The following is a 15,306-nucleotide window of genomic DNA, read 5'->3' as shown; positions in this document are numbered from 1 at the left end:
TCTCCCACTGCCTCACGAACTGTTTCTTCTTCCCAGCAGCCTTTTGGGTCGTGACATTATTGGGGGCCTGGATTCACTCCTTTCAGGGGGGTAAAGAGGGGTCTGTTTTCAGAAGCCATGTCAGGTACAGTCCAGAAATCCAAGAGCAGGCAGGTTAGGTCATCCAATGTCGCTGTACTAGTGTGAAGAACATACCAACCCCAGCATGCTCTCCTACCCCCACCCCCCGCCTCTCCACAGTTTGCTAAGTAAAGGGACTGAAGTGAGTGGGGTCAAGGGACTTACTCTGGCAAACGGCAAGTTGGTAGCAGGGATGGAACTTGCACCCAAGTCTTCTGATTCCCCCAAGGTCAGTGCTTTGCCACCCCTCACCCTGTACCCCCTCCCCATAAGTAACTCCAGTGGAGAAATGAATTTATTAACAAACCACAAGCTAAAGCCACCAAACACTTTTATTTAATTGCTACCACAAATACAGAATAGAATTAAGGCAGTATAACGCATTTCCACTTATCCTCACAAGCTTTCATACAGTAAACTTTGCTTAAAGTGTCTATTTGAATCAGCAATTGAAATGTCTATTAAACAGCAGTTTTTTCTTTCTTGAATTGTAGAGAAAAATCATTTCCTGGTCTGTCAAGTGTGCTGATACAAGACATCTACAACTTAACATTGTGCATCACTGAACCTTAGCCAAGTTTGGTGGGATTGGCTGGTGTTGGCATCTCTTTCTCCTCCTTGCCCCCCTCGCCATCCAGGAGGAATGCTCATTTACAACCTCCCAGCAGTACTTCATTTGCTTCTTGCTGCCAGTTATTACTTTGAATTCCCTTTTGAATGAAAAAAGAAATGTAAAAACTGTGTAAACACACCAGGCTGTTTAAAAAAAAAAAATCTCTGTGGTAAAGAGTAGTTATGATTTACAATATTAAAAACATTACCGTAATTCATCCTGGCAACTGAAAGATTGGATTTTGGGAGAAGAAACTAGTTTATGAATGGATTTGTTTCTCTGGAACTAAATGAAAAAAAAAATCCTGGCAAATGCTAAAAGAGGTAAATAATTACAAATAAGGTAAAAACATCTTATCATTTGCAACCATGTTTGACTATAAAAAGCACCAATGTTTGAACTTTCACAAAACAGAAATAATTTGGTGTGCCCATATCTTTCCTTTTGCCATTTGATCTCATAGGCATAAGAAATGCATTTTAATAAGAGCTCATCAAATTGTATTCTTCAAATATGGGTCATATGTTGTTGCCGAAATTCAGGAAAGAAACTTTCAAGTACTTGTACTTGATCACAACCACTTTTCTGACTGCTGTTAAAAGTCCAATATAGAGGTACACATTTAAGATCATAAAGCTGTGCAGTCATATTAACGGAAGCCTTCACCACAACACACTTTTACCATTGCGCATGCAGCCCTCTCCCAACCCCCTTGGGGAATGGGAGAAGAAAGCAGGAACAAGGCAGAGGAAATGAGGAAAGGGGAGGAGGGACACAGGAGTGGGAAAAAATCAGTCTAACATCAGGGATCACTGAGGGCTGAAGGTCGACCATAGAAGGAAAGGGAGGCTTGGAACAGCAGATGTCAAATTTGAGGGAAATTAAGGTCTCCAAAATAGCAAGCACATACACACTCACTCATACACACTTTTATAGAGTACATTAAGTAAAGGAGGAGTATGCCTGATAGGTGGATGTAGCTTACACCATATCTATGTGTCAGTGTCTGTGTGTAGATGCAGTAAGGTATCTCACTTTGGATTACATATGCAAAACAAACTGGAAAGGGAACCATTGCCTGGCCACCCACGAGAGCATTTTTCACACAGCCATTTCATCTGAATAATCTTCAACATCAATAACCACAACATCATGGTCATCATTAGTAGCGGTGGTGACTACAGTAGTGTCAGGAATGTCAGCGACGGTGTCAGGCTCCAGCTGGCTGACAGCAGGCTTGGTGGGCCCAGTGGCAGGACTAGAGGCTGACTCAGGGAGGTCACTGTCATCAGACTCAGGGTGGGCAATGGCAGGGATCTCGGAGCAGTGGGAGGCAGAGAGCTCAGGGTGGTCAGCAGCAGCGGGCTCAGGGTGGCTGGTGGTGGCAGGCCCGGGATAGTCAGCAGCAGTGGGCTGAGCATGGCTGGAAGCAGGCTTGATGTAGCCAGTGGTAGGTTTAGGATGGCTGGTGGCAGCACTGAAGGCAGACTTGGAGTGGCTGCCAGCAGAGACACAGTGACCAGTGATGGGCTTAGGGTGGCTGGAAGCAGGCTTGAAATGAACAGAGTCACCCTTGAAATGGACACAGGCAGGCTTGAAATGGACAGAGGCAGGCTTAGGGTAGACAGTGGCAGACTTGGGGTAACCAGAAGCAGGCTTGGAGTGGCCAGAGACAGGCTTGAAGTGGCCAGAGGCAGCCTTGGAGTAGCTAAAGACAGTTCTGTGGTGGGTAGAGGCAGATTTGCGATAGGCAGAGGAGGATCTGGAATGGGGCTTAGGGTGGCCAGAGACACGGTCGGGGTGGCCAGCTGCAGCATCACCAGGTAGTGGAACATTCCGGAAATTCGTCAGAGTTTCCTCCACAGCAGGACAGGCATGGGGACTGTCTTGTTCACGGGCTTGGTCACGAGCACGGGCACGGGCGCGGGCCAGGGCACGGGCCTCCTGCATCTCACGAATATCAGTGATGAGGCCAGAGAAGAATAGGATAGGGTGCCGCATAGCATGGAAGATGGTCCAGTATTCTCTTCGGAAATTTTCATTGAGGAGTCCATAGATCACAGCGTTGAGGCAGCTGTTGAAGTAGGCTATGAAGTAGGCTGCAAGATAAAGCCAGTTCGGGATCTTGCCTGCCATCTCTTTCGGACTGACAGCCACCAAGACAGTGAGCACATTGATAGGGCACCAGCACACTGCAAAGAGGAGGAATATCACAAACATGGTTAGAAAATTGCGAACCTCAGCAAGTTGGTTGTCAGGATTCTGCCCGGCAGGGTCACGGGCTGCCAGGACTTTTGTCCAGATCCTCACATAGCAGAAACCCACGACGAGGAGAGGAAGGACAAAGTGGATGCAGACGATGGTAACGGCGAAGACAGGGTTGTTCAGATAGTTGAAGATGCAGCTGTAGGTGCGAGGATCGTACTCGATGGTGCCAATGTACATGTTGGGCAGGACAGCCAGGATGGTCATGATCCAGGTGACAACCAGGTAGATGCAGGTATTGCGCACACTGAAGATCCGCTCGTACTGGAGGCTGTGGCAGATGTAGCAGTAACGGTTGATGGCGATTGCCACGATGTTGAAGATGGAGCCAACCACACTCAGCCCTGTGATGAAGCCGACCATCTGGCACTGTAACTGGCTCAGATCCCAGCCCCCAATGGACATGGCATGCAGCATCAAAGGGTATGGGTAGATGGCCACCAGCATATCAGCCACAGAGAGACTGACCACAAACATGTTGCCTGAAAAACATAACAAGGGAGGGAGAAAGGGGAAAGACAGAGAAGAATAAATGATTTAAGTACAGAAATGTACACATTTAAGGTGCAGGGGAAGGCCAACTGCATTATGACCATTTAGAATTCTGGAAATCTTTTAAAGAAATGCAGTTGGGTTTTTATTTACAAGCAGGTCCTACATGGCTCTGATGAGCAGCCAGGTTTGGGAGACCTGAACTTTGCCCACCTTTCTTTCCTTTCAGAACGACGTCATCTCTCCTATGAGAAAGAAGCGAACATAAGACAGACAGCAGTGAGCACAAAAGCCCTACCAGGAGCCTTCACACTCAGACAGGACCCTGCTGCCACCATCTTAGAGAAAAACAAAAAGCAAACGCTTACCTCACTGGAGGTGAGGAGGAGGGAGAAGGAGGAGGGGAGTAGAGGTGAGCTAGAGGGACCTGTCCTTAGGAAGGAGGCTGGAGAGTGGGGGACAAGGAGAGACACTGGAGGGAAGCCTCAAACTAAAAAAAAAAAATAAAATAAAGCAAACAAAAAAAAAAAAAAACATAGTAACGTAATTAGAAAAAGATAAATTAGCCATCTCCCTCCTAAAGTCTAGCATTGCATTTATAACGAACACATTACTAGAGAGAAGATTCTGAGAAAAGGCATTAGAGAACATCTTCTTAAACAGTCTTTTCCGGTGGGATCAAGCAGTAATCTAAAACATTGCCAAGTCAAATACTTACCGCTCCTGAGGTAACCTAAGAGCGAAAACTGAGGGGAAGCAGGGAAGCCCTGTAAAATTTAGTCTGAGACCAAAGAAGTGGTGAGAGAGCGAGCGGGGAGGGTGGCGCGAGGTGGTGGGGGAAGGGGGCGGTGATGGGAGAAAAATTCCTGCAAATTTGCAGAAGTGCCCGTTTCAGTTTCACGTCCCGTCCACGCGCAGAGCCGAGGACTGGCACATTCAGAGCCCTTCACAGGGCTCCCGGCCCCGGGCACTGAACTTTACTGGAGCCTGCAGGAATTAAACAGGATAGCGAAGAAGAATCACCCCCACTCAGGTCTTATAGGGCTGAGGTGGGAGCTTTTTTGTAAAACCTTTCACAAAAAGGAGAAGGAAGAGGCCAAGTGCAGGCGCAGAGCCCTCTTTCTTTGGAAACACCTCGTTGCTAATTAGCATTGGTTTGGCAAAATATTGCACTTCGTCTTGGACGAGGAGAAAATGAGCGCTTTTGAAAAGGGCAAAGGTGTGGATCCTTGTGCCTCCTTCCACCAGCGCTGCCAAGACTCGGCCTCAGCACTTTCTACCGAAGAGGTTCTTTCTAGGGTTTTCCCTCAAAGTAATGAATTCAGGGAAGTGCATCGGAAAAGAGAAGGGGGAAAGCCTTAAAAACAAAACCACAACAACCATAAAAGCCTTTATTTGAATTATAGGAGGAAGGAAGAAGGAGAAACAGCAAGAAAAGAAGAAGAAATGTAAAGGAAAGAAAATGGGCTTTGCAGGTCCCCCCAGGGACTCCATGGATCTGCACCTCGGGACGCACCGCAAGGGTGAAGGTGAAGTCCTAGTGTGTCGCCCCACGACTCCGGGAGACGAAGAAGAAATCGGAGACACCCACCAGACTTTGAAGAAAACTTTTAATTACTGTGTGCCAGTGAGTGCGTTTTGAAACTTGTTCGGTGTTCCTGAGTCCTTGCCCAAGCAAAGTAATCGCACAGACCCCGGCCGCCTCCATTCCCACCAGTGAGAATCCAGTTGTCTCCCACCCTCTCGGACCCCTTTTGGTCCCAACTCCTCGCCCCCAGCCGAATGAGACCCAGGCGGAGGAAATTCCAGGCGCCGCCCCTTCCTCCCCCAACCTGAACAAGGAGTTCGGGCCCCCTTGCCCCTTCCCCTCCCCTCCAGAGCTCTCTCCCGCCCAACCTGTAAACCAGACTAGCGGCTTTGCATTTTCTGCCGCCCCCACCCCCAGCACAGGTCGCAGCGCCGGGCCTCCTCCCACGCTTCCCTCCAGCCCTGCTCGCCGCCCGCCCCCCGGCCCCCGGCCCCCGGCCTCCCGCACCCTCCCCCTCAGCAGTGGCTGGCAGCGGGGGAAGTCCTGCTAGCGGTTCCCAGACCCGAGCCCTTTGCATCCTCTCTGAGTCCCCCATCTCCCCTTCAGAGCTCTCCCGTCGCCCTCGCGCCAATCCCTACTCGCTTTTACCGCCTTCTATCCCTCCACCCCCAGCAACGCTCAGCTCCCAAGCCTCTCCGCCGGCCTGCCCTGCGACCTCCGGTTCCCCGCTTACGGACCTCGGGGTCTCCGCTGCCACCGCCGCCGTCGCTGCCACCGCCTGCTGTGCCCAACCCGCCGCTCGCCTCTCTCTGCCGCGCCCTGGGACAGGCGCACGGAACTCGGCTCCGGCGGGCTCAGACCTCCCTGCTTGATTCTCTCGCGCGGGGGTCTGTACTCCGCCGCCCGGGATCTGCCCTGGAGTCGCTCTGTAGCCCCAGAGCTGCGGCGAGCGAGGTCTTGGCCGGGTTAGGGAGAAGCCACTGCGTTGCGCTCTGGTAAGCGCCGCCGCGGCCGCCGCCAACTTAACTTTCACGGAGCAGATCGCAGCCCCGCTGCTCCCTCCGCGTCAGTTCGGTCCGCGTTGCCTCACCGCGGCAGCCCTTGCTGCGCTCGGCTAGGCTTGCTGTCCCCGGGCAGCCCGCCTGACTTTCCCGCTCGGGTGCTGGATCCGTCCGCATCAGGCCCGGACGGAACAGGGATCCTCGGGCTGCCGCGCACCACGGGAACTTGGTGCCCAAAGCTAATTCTCTGAGCTCTCTTGGCCTTGAGAACCTCTACGTTTAGAGGGCCCAGCCAGAATACCACCACCCCCAGGCTTTCAGGGAATTTGGGAGCAGGGATGTTCAATGTGAGTGCACTATCCGTAGATTCTCTATTCAGGGTGCTCAAAAACTAACGCCCAAGGGATTGCAAGTTGCTGCACACTGGGTAGGGAAAAGAAAGGGTGGCTTACCAGAATTCCGGAGCTTCTTGTTCTTCGTCACAGCCAAAATGACCATGGAGTTTCCGATTAGGTCCACGACAATGGTGATAACCATTGCGCAGAACATAAAGATGATTAGAGCCGGTGGGTAGTCTGGCTGGGGTAGCTTACAGCCAATACAGCCATATGGGGTGGGAACCGCTAGGGTAGGCCCCATGTTGCTGCTGGAGATCGTTAAGATCTCCCAGCAGGCTCAGGATCAGCAGCTGAGTCCAGACAGCGAACACCTGCTCTGTCACCAGGAGCTCCAGGAAAGCGTGCCTCCCTCTCTGAGAGTCGGAAAGCAAATGACAGCATCCCGCCCCTCTCCGATGAGCTTTTAAAGCCTCAAGAGGCGGCCAGCCCCACCCCAAATCCCTCCCCCCGACCAATCAGAGTTCCATGAACACCCCCCGCCTTGGCCACCCTCTATTTTTGGACAAATCCACAGTTAGGTGTCGTCTTGCTTCCGACTGCCTTGTAAGTGCTTCCCCTCTAGCCAGCCCTCCCTGCCTTTCAATCTCCCAGGTACCTCGCAAGCATCGTTACTAGCTCGGAGTCCACCTCCCCCTCCCCACCAGCCGCTGCGCATTCGTTTCTAGCAAGTTCTTCTCCCTCCCTCCTCTAGTGCAAACACCTGGCAAAGAGACATAGATTGCAGAGGGAGCGGGAGCAAGGGGTCTTTCAAAGGATCTGGTTTCAGCCCAAGCCAGTCCGCAGCCCCCAGCAGGATGTGGGGGACAGCCGGTGGCCCCTTAAACCCTAGATGGTTGCCTCTGCAGTATCCTTGTGAGATCCATCTCACACCCCATGCCCTTGCCTGTCTAGAGCCTTCTGTGCCCCGCGGGGAACTGGGGACTACTGCTCGGAGCTCCCAACCCCAATCTGGGTCCGTAATCCCTAGGGAAGTTATCCCAGCTCCTGTTCTCGCCAGGAGCCGCTTGGCTCCCTTACCGGCAGCCGGGAGGAGCCGCTTATTCCGGTCCAGGTCTTGCACTCTCCATAAAGAGATGTACCCTGCGCCCAGCTCTGGAAGCAGGGAGCGGGTCTGCACCCTGGGACCCAGGGAAGGCAGCGGTGGCCACTCGGTCCTCAGCTTTGGGGCGAACGGGAGCGGAAGCTAGTCTCCTTCCCAGCTGCGGGCAGCCCAGCGGCGGGAGCCACGGGACGCTTTGGGAAAAAGTAAAGCAGGCAATAAAGCTCTTTTATTGGGCCCCCTCTTCTCGAGGAAACCCAGGACGAGAGGCTCTCACTCCGCTCCCCTCTCGAGGTGCGCTCTACTGAGCGGTACGGGGCAGTCAGGCAGGCTGAGGGAGCTGCGCTGCAGCTGTGGGAATGGTGCGGAGGTGTCAGGCGGCAAAGCCAATAAGCCGCTGGCTGACCGGCGACCCCTGCCTCAGTCAGGATTCATCTAGGTCTTTCCACTTTCCCATCCCCTTCTGGGGTTCTCGTTTCGACCCCATCCCTCTGAGGCCGCACCCAGCGCCCCGACCCCGCTGTCCACAATGCGGATCTCTGTTCCGGTGCGTCACGGTTACCCGGCGGTGCTCCCAGGATCTCGCCGCACAGGGACCACGGAAAATTCGAATATTTGGGCAAAACTAAAGGGGTGCGATTCTGACACTCGTTCCTTCAACAACAAAAATGCCCTTGGTCATGGGAAAGCATTTTTGCCGCCTGCTAAAAGTTATGGCTACGGACGAGAAGCCTTCCAAAATCTCAGTAAACACCTTGAAACTTGTTCCAGACTAGTCTTCTTGCCACAGTAGGGGACAGGGGGTTGCACTGGCCAGGAGCGCCATCGTCTGGACACAGCCGCCCTCTTGCCCCGGGGTGGGTGGGGGGACGGACAAAGCAGGGTGGTAGGGGCCGGCTCCGCGACGGACTTCAACGTTAAACCCTTTAACGAAAAAAAAGAAAAACAGACACTGTTGAAAACCAAGATTGCAAACACTGTCTCTAGCTAAAAAACCTAAAGTGGGAATGTGTTCCCCTGTTTGAAAATGAAGCCCCCTCCACAATCCTGCGGCTTTCACTTCCTTGAACTGAATCGGGCGCGAATTACAATGTCCAGCCTGGAGGCTTTTCACATTCATTATCTCACTGCTCCTCGCTGGCTGGAACTCCAACCGCGCGCTCTCGCATTTTTCCCCGTAATTGCAGCTAGTGAAGGAGCTCCAGTGTCCTCCCCTACACAGCTGTGCGATCTGGTGAGAGGCCGGCAGTCAAAAGCCCGTCCGCATAGTGGAAGATTTTGTAGGATGCACATCAGGCTGTTCTTGCTGGTTCCCCGAGAGTTTGAATACCTTCACTTGTGGGAAGGAGCGCTTTTGAAATCAAATAAGCAAACAAAATACATTTGAGGTAAAAAAAGGAAACAAGCATTCTACTGACTTAAGACATAAGAGTACCTCCGCCCCAAACAAGCCTGTGAGGAGAGCTTGCAAACCCTTAGCAGGCATTGCTACACTCCATTGTGCTGCACTTCTGAGATGAGGTGACCCTAGGGCCCCGAGAATTCCTTACGGATGTGGTCCGAACAGCCCTGGGATTGAGGAGTAGGCAGGAGAGAGAGGGTGAGCTGACCCCCGGCCCCTGCCCCTGCTTGAACACTACTTGACCATGACCTGGTGGGACTTGGGTTTTCAATACTAGACAAGAGGAAAATGTGAATATTTTAGTAATATAGGGGGACAGAAATATGTATCTAGTTAAATTAATTTTCTTATTTTTATGAACTTGTCTTAATAAAGATTCTGAACATTGCCCCAGTACTAAGAAAATCAGATATTGAATCAGTTGTAAGGATACATATGAGGGAGAGAATCACTTCCTGTTTGCAAAGGCAAAACAAGTCTCATGTGCAGTAAGTTCAATTACTTTGGAATAGTTAAGGGGGAGTCCTTTATTGGATAGAGTGTAGTGTGCAAGGTTTAAGATTCCAATGGATTTTTAATTAAGTCTCTTTGTAAAAGGCTTCTTAGGAAGCCCTAAATAACTGGAGTGCACAGAAACCATTTATTTGAGATTTAAAAGCTATTAAGATATCCAATCCAAATAGAAAAAACCTGGAACATTCCCTGAGGATGACAGACGGCAAGTGAGCAGTTTCTGCTCAGGAATGGGTAATCCTTCTGCGCACATGAGGGTACTGCCTGTATCTTCAGTTCTCTGATTTGCAGCGGCAATGATGGAAGGTTGCCTTTCATCAAACGTTCTAAGCTCTCTGTTTAACCCTCCAGCACTATAATAATACCTTGCTTGTAACTAGTGAGCCCAGTTTTAAATAAGCATAACATCGTTTTCAAAAGTTCATTAGGAAAATGTTTTCTCATAACAATGTCATTAAATCGATGGGAAAATTGATGCCCAGAGAGGTGAAATAACTTGTCCAAGGTCATGCCAAGGCTTAAATCCAGGCTGGGTTCCCTCTCAGTTTAAGGTCTTTCTTCCATGGCACAACTTCATAAGACAGTGTTTTGCTCTGGAACTTAAAAGTGTGGAGTCTGTGTTCTCTTTTTTGTTGCCGCTGTTCTGGTTTTTGTTTGTTTGTTTTTATTGGGATGTAATTCATATACTTCATATACCATAATATTCACCCTTTAAAGTGTAGAATTCAGTAGTTTTTTGTATATACACAAAGTTGTGCAATCATCATCATTATCTAATTTCAGAACAATTTCAACACCCCAAAAAGAACCCTCATACTAATCAGTAGTCACTATAATCTGTGTAACCTCCCAGCTCCTATAAACTATGAATCTGCTTTCATCCTCTATGGACTTGCCTATTCTGAACATTTCACAAAAATGGAATCTCTTAATATGTGACCTTTGGATCTGGCTTTTTTCCCTTAGCATAAGATTTTCAGGTTCATCAATGTAGTAGGATGGGTCAGTACTTCATTCCTTTTTATGGCTGAATAATATTCCATTGCATAGATAAACTACATTTCATTTACCCATCCATTGGTGGATGCTTGAGTTCTTTCCACTTTTTGACTATTGTGAATAATGCTGCTATGAACATTTTGGGTTCTCTTTTAGTCCCAAGCAGCCTTGGCCCAAGTTAGACAGGTGGAGGATCTCTTAGTGCCAGCTCACACCTCCCCTCTCCCCCAGATAGATATGGACAGCCAACCAAGGCCTGTCCCGAGCATTCCAACTTTCTCTGGCCAATGCTTCTCTGAAGCTACTAGATCATTTGTTAAAACTACATGGTACCATTGGTTGATACTCTAATGTATAAGACTAGCGAAATGAGAATTTGATGCAAACTCACTAAGAATGAAAATGTCTTTCAGTTGGAACACAAGCAGAACATTCTCAATTTGTTTCCACACATTTGGAGATATCTACCTCTTCATAGGAAGTTACACAGGAGCCTGTTGGCTGTTTCACCCATCCAGGTCCTGCCCCTCCTGCTGCTCCCATCCCAGCAGCTTAATGAAGGAGGACTTCCATTTGACTCAATTCCTGAAAATAAAAACAAGCACAGAACCCAGCCTTACCACTAGTCAGATATGTGACCTTGGGCAAGTTACATAGCCTCTCTGTGTCTCAGTTACTTCACTATAAAATGCAGCTAATCATAGTGCCTCATCGTAGGGTTGTTAGGAAAGTTAAGTGAGATAATGCCTGTAAGCACGTAGCACACTACACACAACAGAGTAGGCATTTGAAAAACACTAGCTATTATTATTATTATCCTGAAAGTTTCTGATACTCTGTCTAGACTCTACTCTGTTGCACTTCTATTGAAAACAGGGGCTCTCTGTGATATCAGGAGACTCTGCACCCAGCACACCCAGGCCCCAATTCCTGGCAGAAGCCAACCAATGGGCACTTACCAGCATCCCAAGCCCCTGTGAGTGTGTCATGGAAAGGGACATACAGAGTGACTTGCCTTTTCACTGTGCCCCACCCCCAACCCCAAGATGCTTCACTGACACAGTTTGTATCTTTTCCACAAGAAAGAACAATCAAATTCCTTGACATCGGTTCAGTATGAAAGTAGGAAGGATGGTTGGCCTAGGAATACATGAGATCCCAAGTGCATAGGTGGCTGGGAGAGCTCAGGCAGGAGAATCTGGGTTTCAATGGAGCGTGAGGCCAGTCCAGGCTAAGGGAGTTCTAGTTCTAAGTCAAAGGTGGGGCCAGGACTCCAATGGTAAGGCTGAATCTTCAAAGGAACTGAGTAGAGATTTAGGCAGGGATCAAGACATTGGAACTGAGAACCAGCCATGTCACGACATCAGTCAACTCAAGAGCAGTTTGGGACAGATACTGATTTTTTTTTTTTTTTTTTTTTTTTTTTTTTTTTTTTGAGACGGAGTTTCACTCATGTTACCCAGGCTGGAGTGCAATGGCACGATCTCGACTCACCGCAACCTCCGCCTCCTGGGTTCAGGCAATTCTCCTGCCTCAGCCTCCTGAGTAGCTGGGATTACAGGCACGCACCACCATGCCCAGCTAATTTTTTGTATTTTTAGTAGAGACGGGGTTTCACCATGTTGACCAGGATGGTCTCGATCTCTTGACCTCGTGATCCACCCGCCTCGGCCTCCCAAAGTGCTGGGATTACAGGCTTGAGCCACTGCGCCCGGCCTAGATACTGATTTTTTCTTAATCAGACTGCGTCTGGTCACATTTTCTTTACCAACTTGGAGACATCATTCACATTTGTTAAATGAACAGAGAGAATGATTGTCCTCTCCAAGTCTTCCAGGCTTAATTCATCATGGTTAGAACCACTTTATCTTCTCCCTGTGCCTGAGTCATTAGAGAGAGCAGGACACATCCATTTCCTTTAGTGCAATCAGGGGCTCACCAAAATAATTAGCAGCCAGTATTTCCAGGATCTTAGTGTCTGATAAAGACTACAGGTTAGGTGGTTCAAATCAAAGGGTGACCAGGGAGAGAAGAAGTACATTAATTACTTATAGTAACACTTGGACTCTCTTCCCCTTGTACAATTTATCTGCTAATTAGAGCTTAATGAACAATATCCATTTTCTTAGCTTCTCATTCTAGCCAAGGCTGATCACCTGTGGAGTCAATGACTGTCCCTTTTATTAAACATCCTCATGACTTCTCATGCAACAAGCCCTCCTCCACTTGCTGTGAGTTCTGCTTCTGCCCACCCTACTGCAGGACATAGGCCATGGGTACCCATCAAGGCCCATATCAGTCCTCTTTCTGAGGACCCTGTGGGTCCACTCAGCTCCTAATAACAGCTAACACATATGAATGTGTGTTTCCTAGATGTCAGACTGTTCTGAGTGCTTTGCTGATATATCTCATTTAACCCTCACAATAGCCCAATGAAATAGGCACTATTATTATGCCTGCTTTACAGATGAAGAAACTGAGGCCCAGAAAGGTTAAGTCACTTAGATAATAAAGTCACACAGATAATAAGTGGTAGAACCATAAGTCTAACTTGGGCAGTCTGGCTCCAGAGTCTATGCTTTAACCACTGTGCCTCATGACTTATTTGCAGGCCACACATGATTCCTGGCTCTAGAGCATTGGTTCTCAAATTTAGTTCATGACAGAGCAGCCAGGAGTGCTTAGGAAATTACAGCTTTCTAGGCCTTTCCCTAGAGACAAGGGGAAGACCTTGGCAGGTCTGGATGGGGCCCTGGAATGTGCATGTTTCCCAAGTATCTCAGGCGATTCTCATGCAAGCAGCCCAGGGATCCCTTTAGAGAAATCCTGCTCTTAACTCAGCCCTGCCCCTAGCCCTCAGTAATTTCAGGACGTCTAGGTCTGTCATCCAGTGACTCCTGCCAAGTTTGCTCCTGAGAGTTTACATACGAGTCCCTGCTGGGACTTTATAAACTTGTTCTAGTATATAAGATCTTCCTTTTACCCTCAGACTAAACCCTACCCTGTATCACAGTCCTGGTGATGGGGTTTCCAGCCTGATGTCTGATAATAACCTGCCCAGCTCATTGAAAATAGGGTGACCAGAGGCCTGACTATGGCCACTTTTCCTGTTGCCAGACTAATTCTGATGGCTTGCCTGAGTAGGATTGCCTATTTATCAAAAAATACAGGATGCCGGCCGGGCACGGTGGCTCACACCTGTAATCCCAGCACTTTGGGAGGCCGAGGTGGGTGGATCATGAGGTCAAGAGATCGAGACCATCCTGGTCAACATGGTGAAACCCCGTCTCTGCTAAAACTACAAAACATTAGCTGGGCATGGTGGCGTGCGCCTGTAGTCCCAGCTACTCAGGAGGCTGAGGCAGGAGAATTGCCTGAACCCAGGAGGCGGAGGTTGCGATGAGCCGAGATCGCGCCATTGCACTCCAGCCTGGGTAACAAGAGCGAAACTCCGTCCCCCCAAAAAAAAAAAAAAAAAATACAGGATGCCAATTAAATCTGAATCCTAAGTACACTCTTAGTACAAGTATATTCCATGCCATATTTGAACATACTTATACTCAAAGTTATCCGCTGTTTATCAGAAATTTAAATTTAGCCAGGCACCCTGTATTTTATCTGGCAGCTCTATGGCTGTGAGCCACCTGTGGCTGACCCTAAATGAGTCAAATATGAGGACTTGGCGTTGGTTGGTAATGGGATTTTCTTTCTTTCACCCCTTTCCCCCAACAAGGGGTTCAGTCAACTCTGGGGAGCAGGAACTATTGATTCAGGATTGGAGGGGCCCAGTTCTGGCTATCAACTTGCCACCTGCCTCTGGTGGATACTGGTTTGGTATATTTCCTACTTGCTTTAGCCAGCCTCCTCTGTTTGCTCAGGAGATTCGTAACCCATCCTTAAATACATACCTGTCTCCTGTTTGCCTGAGCAGTATAGTACTGTAGAATTGCCCCTGTAAGTAGAAGTTTGACTGCAAATTGATCCCTGACATTTGAGGAATGTACATTCTGTTTTGATTTGGGGTTATATTTGAAACCACTGTGTGTTTTGTATCCATGCCATCTCATAGGTATGGTGGGTCTCTCTTAGAGCCTCAATTTCAGCTGCCATGGAAGACTTAGCTTTTGGGGGTCCTTCCCAGGACTCCCCCAAATCAATTTTGCATATTCCATGTAACATATCTTCAGAATCTGAGTATCGTAAAGCTACCTCCAAATGCAGAGAACATCTGTCTAGCCATTTTCACATGATATTATAATGCATGAACAGTCAGAAAAAAAAGTATAATTTTATTGAAATAGCTTTGTCACCTAAGCCAGAGGGTTACATCGGTATCCATTCCAGTCAGAGGGAGGCCAATGAGTGAAAGGTGGGGATTTGTCTTTTTCTTGTTTTTTTTTTTTTTAATTTATTTTATTGCATTTTAGGTTTTGGGGTACATGTGAAGAACATGCAAGATTGTTGCATAGGTACACACGTGGCAGTGTGATTTGCTGCCTTCCTCCTCATCACCTACATCTGGCATCTCTCCCCTTGCTATCTCTCCCTCTCCCCAGCTCCCCACCCCCCACCGTCCCTCCCCTATTTCCCCCCAACTGACCCCAGTGTGTAGTGCTCCCCTCCCTGTGTCCATGTGTTCTCATTGTTCAACACCCGCCTATGAGTGAGAACATGCAGTGTTTGATTTTCTGCTCTTGTGTCAGTTTGCTGAGAATGATGGTTTCCAGGTTCATCCATGTCCCTACAAAGGACACAAACTCATCGTTTTTTATGGCTGCATAATATTCCATGGTGTATATGTGCAGTGTGATGATTCCTTAAGGACCTAGAAAAGGTGGGGATTTGTATGCACAGGTACCACCTCTTGAAGCCAGGTATTACTGGAATGGAGAGGAAAGTATGTGAAGGGCCCAAGGGGGAGATGTGTCTGTCTGGA

The 15,306-nt window shown here is 48.8% G+C and overlaps 1 protein-coding gene and 1 long non-coding RNA gene across 2 annotated transcripts; one reads left to right on the top strand and one right to left on the bottom strand.

Moving 5' to 3' along the window:
- Window positions 1-434: 434 nt before the first annotated feature.
- GPR50 (G protein-coupled receptor 50) lies at window positions 435-6,796 on the bottom strand. Its single transcript, XM_032264123.1, has 2 exons — window positions 6,472-6,796; window positions 435-3,480 (listed from the first exon to the last, which is right to left on the bottom strand). The coding sequence occupies exons 1-2, from the start codon at window positions 6,656-6,658 to the stop codon at window positions 1,835-1,837; spliced, it is 1,833 nt and encodes a 610-aa protein (XP_032120014.1). The 5' UTR covers window positions 6,659-6,796; the 3' UTR covers window positions 435-1,834.
- On the top strand, window positions 5,548-8,601 carry LOC116540578. Its single transcript, XR_004264502.1, has 3 exons — window positions 5,548-6,013; window positions 6,505-6,585; window positions 7,109-8,601. It is a non-coding gene; the product is annotated as an uncharacterized LOC116540578 (long non-coding RNA).
- The last annotated feature ends 6,705 nt before the right edge of the window (window positions 8,602-15,306 follow it).

This window comes from Sapajus apella, unplaced genomic scaffold (assembly GCF_009761245.1).
Source record: "Sapajus apella isolate SASKATOON/1434 unplaced genomic scaffold, GSC_monkey_1.0 scaffold142, whole genome shotgun sequence".
NCBI lineage: Eukaryota > Metazoa > Chordata > Mammalia > Primates > Cebidae > Sapajus > Sapajus apella.
Note: the sequence above shows the minus strand (reverse complement) of the source record. Positions and strands in the feature narration are given on the sequence as shown.

Coding starts and splice junctions, on each gene's coding strand:
- GPR50 (XM_032264123.1), bottom strand. CDS start 6,658: ATGGGGCCTACCCTAGCGGTTCCCACCCCATATGGCTGTATTGGCTGT. Junction 3,481..6,471: donor CAAGAAGCTCCGGAATTCTG/GTAAGCCACCCT, acceptor TATGTTTTTCAG/GCAACATGTTTGTGGTCAGT.